The sequence below is a fragment of the Chrysoperla carnea genome, chromosome 3 (assembly GCF_905475395.1).
Source record: "Chrysoperla carnea chromosome 3, inChrCarn1.1, whole genome shotgun sequence".
In the NCBI taxonomy this organism is placed as follows: Eukaryota; Metazoa; Arthropoda; class Insecta; order Neuroptera; family Chrysopidae; genus Chrysoperla; species Chrysoperla carnea.
The window spans coordinates 67,554,413-67,571,996 of record NC_058339.1 but is presented as its reverse complement, the minus strand read 5'-3'; the positions used below and the strand labels follow the sequence as shown (position 1 = coordinate 67,571,996).

At 27.3% G+C, this 17,584-nt stretch overlaps 1 protein-coding gene across 1 annotated transcript; it reads left to right on the top strand.

The window, feature by feature from the left end:
* The first annotated feature begins 1,036 nt into the window (after positions 1–1,036).
* Positions 1,037–5,985, top strand: LOC123295498 (SIN3-HDAC complex-associated factor). Its single transcript, XM_044876873.1, has 4 exons — positions 1,037–1,140; positions 1,597–1,702; positions 3,157–3,696; positions 5,635–5,985. Exons 2-4 carry the CDS (start codon positions 1,629–1,631, stop codon positions 5,954–5,956), a joined length of 936 nt encoding a protein of 311 aa, XP_044732808.1. The 5' UTR covers positions 1,037–1,140; positions 1,597–1,628; the 3' UTR covers positions 5,957–5,985.
* Positions 5,986–17,584: the final 11,599 nt, after the last annotated feature.

Genomic DNA, 17,584 nt, shown 5'->3' with positions numbered 1-17,584 from the left:
CCCGTACACTGAATTCTATGAAATTATGATTTAATCAAACATTGATAGTGTCCAGCCGCTAATTGTGTATCGATTGTCGCTTCGAGGGAAATAATATATATTTACAAAAGTTGTCTATTTTTTCATAAGAAACATTTTTACATTTAACTTTTGTTCCATCTCTAACGAATTACAAGATAAGTCCTACGGACGTAATACCCAATGAACCTACGTTGCTTATTTACGAACTCAAAATCATTTATAATGACTCTTGAGCACGCTACAAAAATTTCAGCTCTATACATCTTTTAATAAGTTATCTTTCTAACAGGCGGATAAACGGAAACGGACTAATTAGGTTTTTTTTATGAACACCTATACCAAAATTTTGTCCGTAGCATCAATATTTCTTAGCGTTAAAATCAATACTATAAGTATAAAATGAACAAAGAAAAATGCATATTACTAGAAAATGTATTTGTATTTCGAATATCTAAATTATTTTAGAAAAAACATCTACAAAACTAATTTATGACTTTCTGTTAAAGGTTAATTTACGACTCTTTGATTAATATACATATTCGAGCTGAAATTTAAATTTGTTGCTCAGCTGATCCTTTAGACAGTTGGATTTTTTATACATAAATCAATGTTTTAAGGGGTTGATGAACCACCAAGGATGCAGATTATCCTGTTTTTACCTCTCATAATAAAGTCTAGCCAAAATTACATTTATAATATTTTTACAATGTGTCTGTTCAATATAGATACTTTAATGAAACTACAAGAAATTTTATAATTTTAAAAATTTCCCCTATTTCATAATTTTGAAATAAAGTTTTTTATGACTTTCAAAATTCTTTACAAAAAGAAAACTTTATAAGATATTCAACATTTGCTACGAAAACAAACAAAAAATAAATTTTTAATTGAAAAGTTATGTATTTTAAATAAAATCATTAATCAAAATTTTTTTGAAAATTGAATTTATATTTTTCGTTACGACATTTTTAATTTCGAAATAATTCATTGAAGGAATTAACTAGTAGTTGCAAGAGTTGAAGCCGCCAAGCGTGCGCGACAGATTGCGCACGATATTATTGTCTGTTTGGAAGTCCTTAGTACTCACGTCAGTGATTGACAATTATTGTTTTAAATACTGTAAGTATTCAAAGATTTTTCATAATATTCCAATATGATATCAGTATATTTATGTAGATTTATGTTCATAAAAGTATGTTGAATAACATTTTAATATTTACAAACATTTACTTGAATCATTTATCAAGTATATTTGAAAAAGAAAAGCATGCCCAGTTGTTTAATGCCGCTTCATATAACTTATTTTATAATAAAAAATTTTTTTTGGAAAACTATTCACAAAAATTTAATTTGTAATTAATTCACAATTTAATTAAATTTAACATTCAATTAGAAACTTTTTCAAATGCTAAATACTTATTTTTTAATAAATAATTATTTTTTAAATAGGTCGCTATGTAATTTTTTCCTTATCATGCATCATATATGTATGACATATTTTTGATGGCCCTAAAATTTAATTTTCATTAAACATTTAATCTTAATCATAAATCATTTATTTTTATTCTGTTTTAGATTCATTTCATCCCATAATCATTTAACATACCATGTTCTCTTTTCACAAACCCAAAGTCTACCGCTCGTCTACTGGTTGCTGTATTTGTAAAGCTAAATCAAGCAGGTAAACCATTTTTCTTTGCATTAAAACATATTTTTTTCAAATTTTAATATATCTAAAAAAATTAAGAATAAGAACTTATGTGTTTGATACAAAATTTGGCATTGAATGTAAAAAAGTTTGTTTATAGTACTGAACTGTTTTATTTGCTGAATCAACAATTTTTTTAAAATATGTACTTGATTGTCAACTTGCTGGGCTAGTCACGTGTTAATGTTTTGTTATTATATACGAATGTCAAGGAATGTTTGTTATTATGGTCTCATAAAATTAATTTATTTGGCATGCATTTATTAAGATAACTTTCATTTCAAAGCAGCTGTTTAAATAGATGCAAATATGTCAATTGACTTGCGGTTTTCAGTTTTTTCATGTTTGTTTGCGATTAACTTTTAATCTTCGTGTAAAAGGACATTTCTTATCCCAAGGTTTTTCTTAGGATAAGTGATAGAACTGAGGAAAGTTTATGTTTAAAATTAAGAAAGTTTCCTGTTGCGTTTTACATCGTTTCAGGTCTTGATAGAATCTTGCCGCGTCATCTGTTCTTAAAAGAACTCGTGTATCGAAAGCATTTCTATCACCACGTGACAGGTTTCTTCATTGTACAAGGTACAACCATATCGATTTAATTCATTTGGGACACACATACTGTTATTAACTTTTAGAATATTATCAAGTAGGAACTTTGAAATTTTATCGGATCATTTAAAAAAGCTATCAAGAAATACAAACTTTTGTTGTCTCTGATTTTTCGAGAAGAGTGAAGAAGAATTTCAAAATTCAGTTTATTTGACGACTAGATGAGCATATCTCGAGATATCGCTGAAAATCTCAAAAAAAAAAAAAAAAAAACAGGATTTCATATAGAATTTCAAGCGAAAACTCAGATAATATTTGACTAATCCTCAAATTAACCTAACCTATGTATTTTTTTGGATTAAAATTATCTTTTATACAGAGTTTTATCTAAATTGGAGATAGAAGATTGTTTGTGATTTTGACAAAACTAAGTATATAAAGTAATTATAACCCAAAAAATACAAAAATCGGCTCTATATGATGATTGAAAGCATAGTTTATATTGTCAAAAATCTCAATCGAATGTCAATATCTTAGCCAAAAAGACTTTCAAATAAACTGGATTTTACAAATATTTGGGGCCTTAAGTAGAGTATAATCTTACTAATCCGACACTTCAATAAACCAATCCGACACCCTCCGACAATCGAATTTTATTTTTAAAAAATTACCAAAACGAGGATTTTCGTGCCAGTGATGATATTTATTATGAGATTCTTTTTTTTTTATACAATCCAGTAATCCAAACATTCCAATAATACGACACCCTCTGGGTTTTAATAGTACCGGATTTGTGAGACTGTACTGTACTTACAAAATATCGTCTGAAATGCAATCATTTGTCGATTGTTTTTCAATAACATATATTTTATTTTTAGCTCCCGTTTTACGGACAGTAGAAAGTATGAACAAGATTTTCTACAATGCTTCCAATTGGCTACACCACGTCAAGGTGAAATATGTAATGCTTGCGTGTTACTCGTTAAACGATGGAAAAAATTACCAGCAGGTTCATCGAGAAATTGGCGACATGTTGTCGATGCACGTGCGGGGCCTGGAATGAAATCAATGGTGAAGTTTAAATCGAAAAATAAACTAAACGATGCAGCATCAGAACGATTATCTGAAATGAAAATTCGAAGGAAGAAAAAGGATGTAAGCCATTCTAAACGTGAAATAAGTCCATTTCTATCTGACGATAATACTACTATTGATGAAATTAGTGGTGTTTCAAATCGAGCGGATAGTCCAATAAATGCTGCATTAAATAGTGATCCTGAAGAGGTAATGGATCACAATTCGAGAGAGAAAACTGTGCAATCGACTGGCAGTCGATGTCGATTGAAAGGTTTTAAGAGTCGCCATAGGTCACCGTCATTACCAGTTAGCAGTTTTTTGGACATGTCATTTTGGAAAAGGTATGTGTGTAAATATTTTTAAACTGTGTTTTTGTATCCATAAGGCAAGAGTATAGCAAGAATAAAAATAATTGTTTATTTCCTCGTAGTTTTTAAACAGCTGTATTGGTTCTTATTATTGAGCCTGCAAAAACATCCAAAATCCTTCTCACATGTATTCTAGTAAGTGGTTAAGTACAATTTACGGTTTCTAAAAAATTTCATTGATTAAAATGGGTTTGCCGTAGCCACTTTTTGATTCGAGACATCTTAGAAAATTTGTTGGAATTACAATCTCAAGCGACGGAAGAAAAATTTCGATCGACTTTTTATGTTCCAGCGAATACGCTTTCTCTTTTCGTTGCATACCATAGTAACCTGATGCAAATATTAGTCTGACTGTTATTCAATACCAGCACCTTTAGTTTCTCGGAGCGTTTATAGTTGTTACAGGAAAAGTCGATTGTTAGCAAGAGTAAACTCTTGATAAAAAGAATATGAAAGAGAAAACTCTTACTAAAAACATTCGTAACAGTTGATTGAAAATGAGTAATTGAGTAATTTTTGCTGGGAAGAGTTAACTATGTCTACTGTGGAGTAGTTGAAGTTGATGAAAGTCAATAAATTTATTTTAAGTGTAATAATTATATCAGATTCCTTGTTTTAACAAATGATAGTCTACATTTCTATTAGTTCTATGTTTAGCCGTGAGTCTCACGTTAAGATAATTTGGAGTAGATAATTAACGAGAACAGAATATTTTATCACGTGAACATAATAAGTTTTTGAGGAAAAATTAATAATTTTTTTCTGTGACTGCGGTAATTCACTGATCCATGCTTTTAATGGGGTCGACTTAGCACGGGTCTGCGAGTTTTTTTGCTTTTTAGTTAACCTTATGATTACGTTCATTCACCGATCCTTAGAAAATTTGAGAAAACTCACAAAAACCTAAATAATATTCTGTTCACGCTAATCATATACTACAAATTATGTCAACGTGAATCTCACACTAAACACACGATAATGTCCGTATAATCTCACTCTTTTTTATTATTTTTTTTTTTTATTATACGTTTTTGTACCATCTAGGCATACCAATATCATTAGTATGACAGAATACATGCGTTAACCAATGCATCTAAGTGAGAGGTATTATATATATATATATATGTGTGTGTGTGTGTTTAGCATGTAGTTGCCTCTACAGATACGATACGACAAATCTTTTGTTATATGCATGAAGAGAGTGGGAGTTTTGTTCAATACAAATATTATTAATTGATATACACATATATATAATATCTCTGACTTAGATGCATTGGTTAACGCAAGTATTCTGTCATAGAAGAGCTTAGTGGATGCACATGTTAAGTGACATTTTTGAGGAAATCGAGATTTTCATGTGGATGAACATGTTATGCTCTGCTTTAAACATAGCATGTTTCCCCTTTTCGCTAACCTTTCAAATAAAGCTATTTTCAGTGGATAAAGTTGTTATGTCTTGCATAACTTGTTATGCAAGACATAACAACTATGCCTAGATAACAACTATGCCTAGATGGTACAAAAACGGCCTGTATAGTAATTGTTAGTGTTTTTTAAACTTTTCCATGTACACTTATTAATAAAGGTTTTACCATTTTTTTCAATAATTATCGGTTTTAATAAACTTTTACTGAAAAGACCAGTTATAGTCGAGTTTACCTATGAAGAGTCAGCTCTTATTGCAGGAACAACTTATATTGTAACATAGATAATCATGAATAATTTAGGATTTTGAAGCTGATATGTACTCCCTACAACTTTTGTTGTTACAAATCTGTACATCTTTACAGAGTCATAGAGTCATGATTTGCATTTGTAAAGTCTTCACGTATTGACTAAAAAGAATCGATTCCTTTATTCGAAGCCCTTGAACCTCCACTTCTACATGCAATTAATTTTTTTTTTTTTCAGAGAGTATGTTTGCTGTGGTACAGTATTTATCGGACCTACTGGTGAATTGCTAGTGGATCCTCGTTTTTTGAAGCCATGTTCCTCACATCGGAAAGGTGAACAAGTTAATAATGAAACAAACGAGACGAATTCAACATCATCAGCGGTACGATCCCCTGAATCAGCATTGAGTAAATCAACACTAACACTGAAATCATTCAGTGACAGTAGTTCAGATTCCGGATATGATGAATCATCAAATCCAGGTAATGAAAATCATCGGCCTGAAATAACTGAATCCGTCGAAGTCGTTATAGATTCACCCTTAACCACGATTCATTAATGACAAATATTTATATAGACTTATTTAATTTATTGATATATTTTATAATATATAATCTTTTATATTATATAAAGATATACACATATTATTATTATTCATTTGTAGGTTTACTAACAATTTTTTAAAAATTATGTATTTTAAAAAATTTTTAAATATTATGCCATAAAGTTTACAAAGTTAATTATCATTGAAAAATTTGAGGATTCCGGTTTTATTTCATATGATGTTCTTATTTGTACATTTTTAAATTTTATTCAAACTACCATTAAACTTGGTTAAATAAAAACTCAAGGAATATCTTTGTTGGATTTTCATTTAAAAGTGCTCTTTTATTTAACGGACACTGGAAGTCAATACTTGGAAGTAGTAATATTTGGAATCCAGCATAGGTTGTACAAAGAAAAGTTATACTAGGTCATTGATTTTACGCATTACAGTTAAAAATTTTACTTATTTGGCGCTAACGATATTATTTTCTAAGTCACTTAAAGTTCAAAGAGTCAATGAAAAGGACACCTTTAAGGAATTTTCCACAACATCATCAAAAATCCATACCGTCATTTTTTATTGTTTTAAACTCGAAAAATCAACAGTATTTTTTATACTTCTTTGAGATTTCGTTTCAAAGAAAATTTGAACCTTTTTAATCGTTAGTTTTCAATTTACTTGGTGCTATTCAAAGTGAATTCTAATAACGTAAGTCTGCTAATATAAATAACGCCATAACTTTTCCAAAAATTAAAGTAGTTACCATATATAACACATGTCTCTTTTTTTAGACAAATTTTTTCCACAATGTTTTTTCTTTCGTCTTATTTGCATTAATTCATAGGAAAGTTTTCAAAAAATTTCAGTTACCACGACCTTTTTCTTATTTTAAGACCAACTTCATACTATTCGATTTTATTTAATCAGGTTTGATTAACATTGTTTCTAAAATATTACAAATAAAATACTCGTCACTACTAGCTTTGAAATTGAAGAAAATCGATTTGAAGTTTCATCGAAAAATGATTTTCCTTCATAAAAAAAACTTGCCCAAAAATATAGTAACCGAAAACCACTAGCTACCTCATAGCTATAGTTAACACAACTTATACCACAATGCGGATTTAATTCTTGTAGTGAAATCGATGTTACTTCTTTCACAAGATAAAATACTGTCCCTCAAATACTAAATAGTATTACGCAGCTAATTTGCTTTAACAATGTAAACTTTATGATGAGTTTTAATAGTAATTTTATGAAATCAAGACTAAAAATCAATTTTCTTTTTGAAATTATATTCAAATATGATAATTACGCACACGGACTCAAATTCGTTTTTATATCCGAATATTATTTCACTAAGAACTATGTAGTATTCTTTTAAAAATATTATCGTGTTCGTTTAATTTGTATAGACAAAAACTTCGGATACATTCCGTCTGCATTGCCAACAAAAAATATTTTAAATCTAATCTTAATATCATTATGAACAAATTTTTTCGAGTGTGAGAGAGAAAAGAGAATAAATTTTGTTTTATTCTTTGTATCTTTGTTTATTTATATATTATATATATATATACAAAATATGATTTATTTAATTTAGAATTCAATTAGGAAAAAAGTAATTATTAGATAAATATTTTGATAATAGTATAAAGAATATTGTATATATATATTGTCGTCCTCGAGATTATATAAAAATATTGTTTTGAATTTATTTTTTACAAATTTAATTAAAATTACTATTATTTCGATTTATTCCAACGTGTATGTATCGGTGGACAATTATGAATAACATTATTTTTAAATTATTCAATTATGACACTGTCTTAAAATTTACAAAGTCAACGAATTTGCCATTGAATCTACGCCGTTTATTGATTGAAGATGACGCCTATTGATTGAAGAAGAATCTCTTTATTTTGAAAAGTAAACATTTTCATGATACCATCAATGCGTTTTCTTATAAATTAAATAATTCTTCATTTAGAACATGTCGTACATTCCGATTAAATAAAAGTAGCCCTGATTCAAAATAATTTATTATAAGAAATCTTTATGCACCTTGTTGAAAATAATTCAACTACAGCGCCACATGCAAACAACTACAAACTAAGCGGATTCCATAAAAAGAGTGTAAAAACCGAGCTCTAGCGGATCGAACTCTTAAGCCTATGCTAAAAGGTTCGTAGATCACAAAATTTAGTACCATCAAAGAATGCAAGAGAGTTGGCAAGTTATGATTTTGATGATATAATTTTTATCATATATTATGAACTTGTTAAATTAGTTATCTATGGCTTTCGTGCTGCTCTGCAATCAACGAATAGCAATAGGCTCTTGAGATAATCCTTGAGAAGATGATGTCATTACCATATTTATTGAGCGAATTTAGAACAATAAAGTTCTTACATCCATTCTCTTCACTTAGAAGACACACATGTTTTCCAGATTCTAAATGTTATCTTCACGATTCTTGCTAGCTGGCAACAACTTCGGAAGAAATCCTAGCTTAATAAGCTAAGTTGGACACCCAGAATATTAGTTTTACCCTTATCCCAGTATAAATAATTTCTTAAATTAGTTAAATATTCTGCGTGTCTAATTTACTAAGAACTTGTTGTTCTGAATACGCCATATTGTCAAATGTTGTAACTTTAATTAATATTAAAGTGTCATGGTCGAATGATTAATTTATTAAAAAATTATGACAATTTAATTTTAGGAATCATTCATAATTGCCCACCACTAAAAATTATGTATTTTAAAACTAAAACATTATGCAACATTTCCCTGTTACGGAAAATTCATAATATTCTGATCACTTTTGGCGACCATTCTATAAATTATAAATTTTTAACTAAATCTTCAACTGAAAATTGCAAAATCTTTTTATAAACAATTTTTACGTTAGTTTCCTGCAACGGAACTTACCACTTCCAATGCAATAATGTCACAAATGAAACGTTTTGCGCATATATATATTTTTTTTAAGTCATTCAAATTGCTTCTAAATAAAATTGTATATTGATATATTTTTGCCAATAATACTATAATTATAATAATAGTTACAATTATTATTTTATTAGATCTAAGGTCAGGCATCGTAGTATTTGACAGTTATTTTAGAACGGCTGGTGAGAAATTTTTATCAAGGATGCATGCATGATTAACAATTTTTTTCCCTAGAAATTTTTTTTATAATCGAGCACTTTTCTTCCAGGGGACCTGAAAAATGTTTAATTGCGCGGGCAGATTAAAATAGATAAATACATTCAAATATTAAAAAATGCAAAAATTATTTTTTCCGATACTCAAAAGAACGAAATATCTAGCAGTTCTAAAATGACTGCTAAAAACTACACCATACTCTATATCGAAATAATCCGATGAAAAAAAACATATATACATAATATTTTATTTTCATAAATTTTTCTTGCTAATATAATTTATAATTAATTAATATTTAAGACAAGACATTTATATAATTATTCAAAAATTGCAATTTTAAAAATACCACTCATATTTTTAATTTTTTTTTTTCAAATTTCGAATGGGAAATTGTGCAAATATATTTTGTATAGGATTTATATTTTAAAGATAATCAAACAAACTCTGTCGAGAATAATGCTCAGAATTTTCTTTTAATTCAATAAACAGGTTGCCTTTGAATTTTTTTAATATTTTTTATATTCAAAAGTGAAACTTCTTTACATCCATGAGGTTCAGTTAGACTTAATAAAATTGCACTAAAAAATTCTTCGAAATAATAATAATATTAATTTTTAATCGATCAGAATAAGTGAAAACTCTCGCCACTGTGTAGGGTATTTTTAGAGAGGTCTTTAAAAATACAATAAAAGACGAATATGTACGTCGTATGAAGGTCTTTTTTGTCTCTGTTTAAATTTTGATCCAACCTATAATAAAAATCCGAATTATTTGAGCATACTTTCAATCTATTCATTAAGAACTATTAGAATCCGTAGTTGTTTCAGAAAACAATTTCTCACAAAGTGTGAGGTCGTTTAATATTTGTTTAATATCTATGAGAAAAAACGACTTAGAGTAAACAAGAGTAGAACCGGAAAATAGAGCGAATTTGTGAAATTTTTTATGGATAACTGTACTTTATGTTTAATTTACCTGTTATATAACCTAGTCAGTCCGTGTAACGAAAAACGGTGACATGTACTTACAAGTGCTTTCTAAAGAAGTTTCATTTTTTATCTGTAGTCGGAGTTCATATTTTTTTATTGTAAAATATTGATAGTCCATTCTTTAATACAAAATTTTTAGAAACCTAAGTATATTCATTTACAGATTATCCGTTGGATATTATAACGGCATGTTGTTATATCTGGGTTCTGAGAATGATAGACGTAATTTTTTTTATAGTTCATTTGTGATCGCACATTTAAAGAAATATCTAACAAATTTTCTCTGATTCCAATCACAAAAAATTTCAATTCAATCGTCACATTTTTGTCCCAATTTTTATGCATTTAATAACGGAAATCAATTTTATTGCATATTGCATTTCAAGAAAATTTCTGCCTTACATGAAAAAACTACGCACATATTCCTAATTATAGGTTAAAAATAGAAATGGGATGTTGCAAATCAAAACTGATTTTTTAAAAAAGGAAAAGTTCTCAATTCGATATGTATGTAGATATTTTTTTCGGAAAAAAAAACAACAAGTAATCCTGCTATTCAAAATACTAAGACATAAAAATTCAAGTTTGGATAAATACATACCTAGTTAAAAGTTAATTTAATGAAAAACGATTGTTACTTTTAACTGTGATTTATTCGATTTTTGTGATAATAGGTCACTGTTTAATGTATGTACCAATAAAGTGTTATGACGAAAAAGTAAGCGTCGTTGGAATGAAATTATTGGGGGGGGGGGGGACCGAACATTATTTGAATGATAATAACGACAGAGCTCTCGTTTAATTTCCCTGTTTTTTATTATTTTTTCAAAATTTTGTTCGTTTCGCTCCTCATTCTATTTAGAGACGTTTATGGACCAAGAATGCATACCAGTAATCAGAAAAGTTGGTGCCTGATAAATTTTACTATTAAATAAATGACCATTTAAGATAATTTCGTTAATTTTTTATTTATTAAACCGTAAGGATGTGTAATAATATTCATAACAACGATAAAGTAAAGGATGAGTCAAAAGTGACTATACATTTTGAAATTTATTAATTTTGAACATACTTTCAATAAATACCTATAAATATTTCTTTTACGTCAGCTCAAAATGATTTATGTCACTAGGATATTCAATAAATACACAAACGAAGTTATAAAAATGTATAAGGACTTTTGGCGTATTCTGTACAAGTATGTATTAAGATAACAATGGAATGGTGTAATACGATTTTTTATTTTAGAATAATAAAAGATTATGACGATTCGGATGAACGCATAAATTATATTAATTTTAATTAAATTTGCACTTTTTTGTCAAGTATTATTAACGTATAAAAATAATGTAATTATAATTGTAAAAAAATTATTTATACCAAATTTTTTCATATAAACGATAAAATCAATTCGTATTTTCTATTTAAAAAAGAAAAAAACTATGAATTATATAACACAATTGCTGTTAGTCTTATTATAATACTAAGCATATTGTTTTAAAAAAAAATATAAATTAAGATAGTTCCATTTTTGATTTTATAATTTTTCAAAAAAAAAAATATTTTTGCTGGACAACAAGAGTCTTGCAATAAGGGTCTATCTGGATTGTAGACTGTGAGAGATGAAATTCACTTTAAATTCGGGTGAAATGAACTTAGTTTAATTTTTGAATAAAATATAAATTCATGTAAATTTCAAAAGTCTTGTGACCATTCTTTTATGTTCGTACATCTTTATCTGCCACTGGAGAATTTTGTTTTTCAGTTTGTTGTACTTTGAGCAAAATGTAATGCTGGATGTTTGACTTCTTAAATCTTCCAAAAGCTGTACCATTACGTAATTCGCAATATTTGGTGAAAATCTTTTAAAGTAACACATTAGTTTAAGAATCTCAAAAAATTTGAGAATATATTAGAACTGAAAATCAAAGTGTAACGGTGAACAGGAAAGATGTAGGTATGAATGTTCTAGAAAGCTTTGAAACTTATTTGAATAATTGGGAAAAACGCCCGACAAAAAAATGTTCGTAAAACATCGTTGTAACGTAATAATGTTAATTGAAATATATACACTGTATACAATTATTAATTAACATAATGACGTTACACGATCTTTTACACACATTTTTTTTGTCGGGTATTTTCTTTTCTCTTTTGAAAAGTTCTTTTAAAACTGTCTAAATTATCATGAAAAAATAAAAAAATAAAATAATTTTTTTTTTCAAAATCGAAATTCTGGACAAGTAGTAACTTAAAATTATAACATTTTCGAATTTTTTTGCTAGACTTTTATCCAGCAGTTTATATTTCTGTGAAAATCAATTATGTAATAATGCTTGGAAATTAGATTTCAAAAAAAATTTATTTTGTAAATCGTATCAATAACGTACTTGCATTAAAATTGTAAATTTTTAGATACCAACAAATGTATAAAAAAGTATTTACTTTAAAGCTTTCATTGTATTTTATCAAATAATTCTTTTTTGTTTTTCTTGTAATTAAGAGCAATATCAATTTTATAACGTCCTGGTTTTGAAGACATATTGGAATAACGAACAGGTTTTTTTAATCGATAAATGAATCAAATTTCTCGGCATTTTACGCCAACAAAAGGCTATAAATTAATACATATAAATTATAACAACTGGGTTTATTTAGTTTTGAAAGTGGAATTATTTCTAATTTAAAAATTATATTTAAAGAATACCTAACTTAATTCTCGGATCTAGTCGTTTTTCAACGAGGCGGAAAGTATAACAAAATTTTGGAAACTATCCAATAGTCCATTAGAAATTATGTTTTTAGATTTTATTTAACCTAACGATTTTTATCAAATCAAAAACAAATATTTTTATTTTATTGATAGCTGGTTTTGAAAGAAAACCTAAAAAACACATAAATTTAATTAATTTTTGTAATTCTTGGTTCAAGTTTGTTTGAACCAAGTGTTTGTGATATTTTTTAATTTTTCAAGAGAGCAAAAAATCTACAAATAATTTTTTTGCTCTCTAAATTCGATAAAACTCTAAAAATAATATTAACCAAAAAAATAAAAAATCGCGTTCATTTGATGAGAGAATGCATAGTTTCTAAGATATTGTACAAAATCTCAAAAGAAAAACGATTTTTTGCCAATTTTTAGAAAATATTTATCTAATAGTCATATAAACAGCCATGGGAACTGTCGACGGAATTGAAAACTAAAACTTTGGAAGAACTGTGTTTTTTTTTATAACCTTTTAATTAATTATAGTATAAATAATTAAAATTTCATAATTTGTAAATTGAAATTATTAACGTGTGTATAAAAAAACTATTATAAATAATATAAAAAAAAGCAACAACACACAGTGTTTTCAAGCGCCCACCCATTCTAGAACTAAGTGTGTCAATGTTGCTAAACTTCAGTGATCGGGTGAGAACCGTTGTTTTCAATGTGGTATGTAAGGAGCGTGGCGATGACGCAAGTTCCGTGATTTTTGTTCACCCAAAAAGTGCTTAACGTGTTTAAAGAAGTTTTCACTTCAAAAAATCTAGTTAAACTGAATTCGTGAGTAATTGACCATTTGCGAACGAAATGCTGCATTCGAAAATGATTTTTTGCAGCAAGTGTTACAAAAATGAAAATCCACTTTCAATTTTATTTAAACTCATAAAAATTTCTAAAACTATTATTAGATTTTGTACAAAAAGAACTCTAATGGTTCATTAAAAAAACACAATTGAATCGATTTTAAGAAAATACATTAGATTTTTATACAAATTGAAATAAAAATTCTATGAAATACATTATTGAATGTTGTTTGCGCTTACAATTGTAATAAAAAACATCAAGAGAATATGATGAGATTCAAATATTAGCGAAACAAATAAAAAATTATTAAAACGTTTGCAGGCAAACTTCCAAAATATTTTCATATAATGAAATTAAAAAAAAAAAACATAAACAAATATTGTAGACCAAGTTTTAATATTTTATTTTGGAAGTTATATTTTTATTAATGTTACTAAATGTAATTAGATTAATTATTATTTAATTATTAGTAAAAATAATTAATTTTGTTATTTATATTATTAATGTGTTTATGAAAATAATATCAAAATATTTGGTAATCTTAAATTTTAGAACCAAAAACAAGTAAACTCTTTTTTTGTGAAACTTAGAAGCATGTAGGATTCATACGTGGAATAAACATACCCCTTTCTAACGCCTTTTTTCTTGTTTTACATATACATGAAGAAGAGAGATAACTATATAAACCTCAAGGGTTTAGTCCCAAGTTTGCAACGCTTAGAAATATTGATGCTACCACCGATTTTTGGTACAGGTGTTCATAAAGTCACCTAATTAGTCCGTTTTTAGTTTGTCTGTCCGTACGTGATTACGATAACTAATAAACGAAAAAAGTTATCGAGCTAAAATTTTTATAGGGTGTTCAGAATCTTTTAAACCATAACAGATAGAACAAAAATATAATGAAAAAAAGTTCTTTATCTAAAAATAAACAACTTTGGTTTGAAACATATTTTCGAAACTATCTTTGTTTTTTCGTGAGGGTGCAAATATTTTTATAAATTGACGAACGGTTTCAGAGTTCAAGCGACTGTTTTATATTTTAATTAAATTAAATTAATTAAAAATATTAAAATTAATTCAGTTTAATTCAACAGGCATTAAATTGTTTATTTCTCGTTTATTTTTTACTGGGCAAAATTCAAGTGTCTTCCAAATTGGAGTTAATTGTGTGAGATTGACTTGCATGATTTTTTGTACGGGTTTGAATATTTCCCAGTAAAAATCTTAATACAAACAAAATTAGAAAAATGCTTTAAGCTTCACATAAAATAACTGAGAAATTTAAGAATTACCTCAGTTTTATTAACTCTACAATCATTAAAAAAAGACTGATGTAGGTAACATTTTTAAATTATTTCGAAAAACGTACACCACAATACTCTAAATTATTTGAATTGAAAAAAAAAAATACATTTCATTTCCATAAAATTTATTTTTGGTTGTATAATTTACCATAAAATTATCAAATTTTTTAATGTTGTAATTAAACATGAACCAATTTGAGCCGTATCAATTTCGATGCAATAAAATTAAATAATTTGGCACTATTTTCTAAAATTATTACTTCTAGAGGCCAATTGAGTTCTAAATGAGTAAAATAGGATGTGTTTTATTGCCTATCTAAATCGGCAATAAATATATTTACTCATAAAATCCAATGATCGTGCTACTCCGTACATTTAATGGATCTTGCACACTAAGAAAAAGAATGATTTATTTGCAGTTACATATATACTAATTGCAAATACTAAATTTTAATTTAAAATGTTTATTTTAATATTCTTCTCTACATCTAGAAAATATATAATAATAATCTTGGGACTTTAATGATGTGAATATTAAATTTATACACCAAAGAAAGGTGCAAGTTTTCCCTATTACATGTACATTGTACAGCATGTATCAGTCATAGTGAAAAAAAAAAATTACAATTGGGTAAAATAAAAATTAGTGCCAATAATGTGTATAGAGATGCTAGTATTTGGATATGTAAGTTAAAAAGAAATCCTTTTGTTTTCGTGAAGACTGTGTTTACTTCTCAGTTCAATAAAAAAATGAGTAATAATAAATTGTTAATTTTTGAACTTATAAATCTATGGTGTAACAAAACTCATAAAATTATGATTGTGAATGCTTCTTTAGTTGGTAATATTTTTACAATTATGTATTGAATTAATTGAACTTAATTAATTACAATAGGTATGATCTCAAAGGTATTATCACTAATTATAAGATCTATTTAATAGTGTTTACCTAATTTTATATCATTTCAAATTATTTCAATGTTTTTAGATGTGTTTACGGAATAGTATATTTCAATCAATAAATTTATTATAATTCTTAATTAAATATAATCATGAGTTTTTTATTTTATTCGCTAATCCCTCACTTCCACCATTAAATTTGTACCAGAGTTGTTTAAGCAAAATTTCTATTAAGGGGTCTGACAATATAATGAAAGCGCCAAATTATTTTCAAGCATTAACACACGGGTAGAGTGAATTTGGTGCCTGCATGTGAAGTAAATATTTCTATTGAGTTGGATGAGCTAATTTCGAATTGGACCTCAGAAGTGATCTATCATGTCTACTTTTTGAGCAATAAGTATGGAGTGTAGGGATAAGGAGAACCATTTTAAATGATGGGGGCTAAAGTAAAAAAAAGTGTCCAAAATAACAGTTCTTGACCAGAATGGCACTTGTGCAGCAAAAGGTGTTTGATGTAAATTTCTCTAACAACCTATTTTATATTTTTATTTTATTCTTAGTATTTTGTGTTTGATGTGAACTTCTCCAACAACTGTTTAGATCTTTATCTTACTCTTATTACTTTCTTTTAAAACTTTTGCTACAGCAGCGATTTTCTACTTTTCTTGGACACTTTAAGAGATAGTCGTCTTTATCTCTAACCTCCATAATTAAAAGTCTAAGAGACCCATTTTATTTTTTTGGATTATAACACTAGTTTACAAAATGAAATAAAGGTTATGTCCTTCCTGCGAATTTCTAATCGTTTTATTAGTGGTAATAACTAATTGCAAACACGAATATTTGTTTCATTTTTATTAAGTCAAAAAATCAAGTCCAATTAATACAATTATATTTTTCATTACAGAAGATAATTAAGGGTAAGTAAAGAGGACCGTCTCAGTGCTGCTGCAGCAAAGGTATAAATTTTAAAAGTAGTAGGTAGGTACTCAAATATGGAGGGTAGAGATGTGGTGAACCATCTCTGAATATAAAAAGCGTCCACCAGAAAGCAGAAGATTGGTGGCATTGCATTAGCAAAAGTGTAATTTTTAAACGATAGTAATAAGAGTAAGATAAAGATCTAAACATAGATAAAATATAGTAGTGGGAAGATCTAAACAAGTTGTTAAAGAACGATAGAGAAATTAAAAATATAAGAATAGAATAGAGAAGTTCACACTATGTTCACATTGAGCACACTCTTTTCTATCCAAGCGCCATTCAAATAGGAGACAAAAATATTTTCCCTTTGAAAAAAACGACAAAATTTCAAAAAAACGTTCAGATTTCTTATTCATTTTAGTCTTTAATTCAATGTAAAAAATTTCGATATTTGTATCTCATGATTCTTTAATTAACAACTATCTAATACCATTATAATATCTCATAATGGTGTAGTGTGAATGCATGTTGCAAGTGTGAATGCATCCAATACTGTCCATTTTTAAAAAAATGTTTATGGGATTTTATCTCGAAACAGGGCTTTTAACGAGAAAGCAAATAAAAAACATTAATTTCCACTTTTATTAAATTATTTTTATTTAAATTTTTCGTTAAAAGAAATGAAAACAAGTATCTAGGGATTTTTCTAATGTAACTAAAAACTTGTTTTGACAAATTTAATTTAAAAGTTTATATTTGTATGTGTAACGGT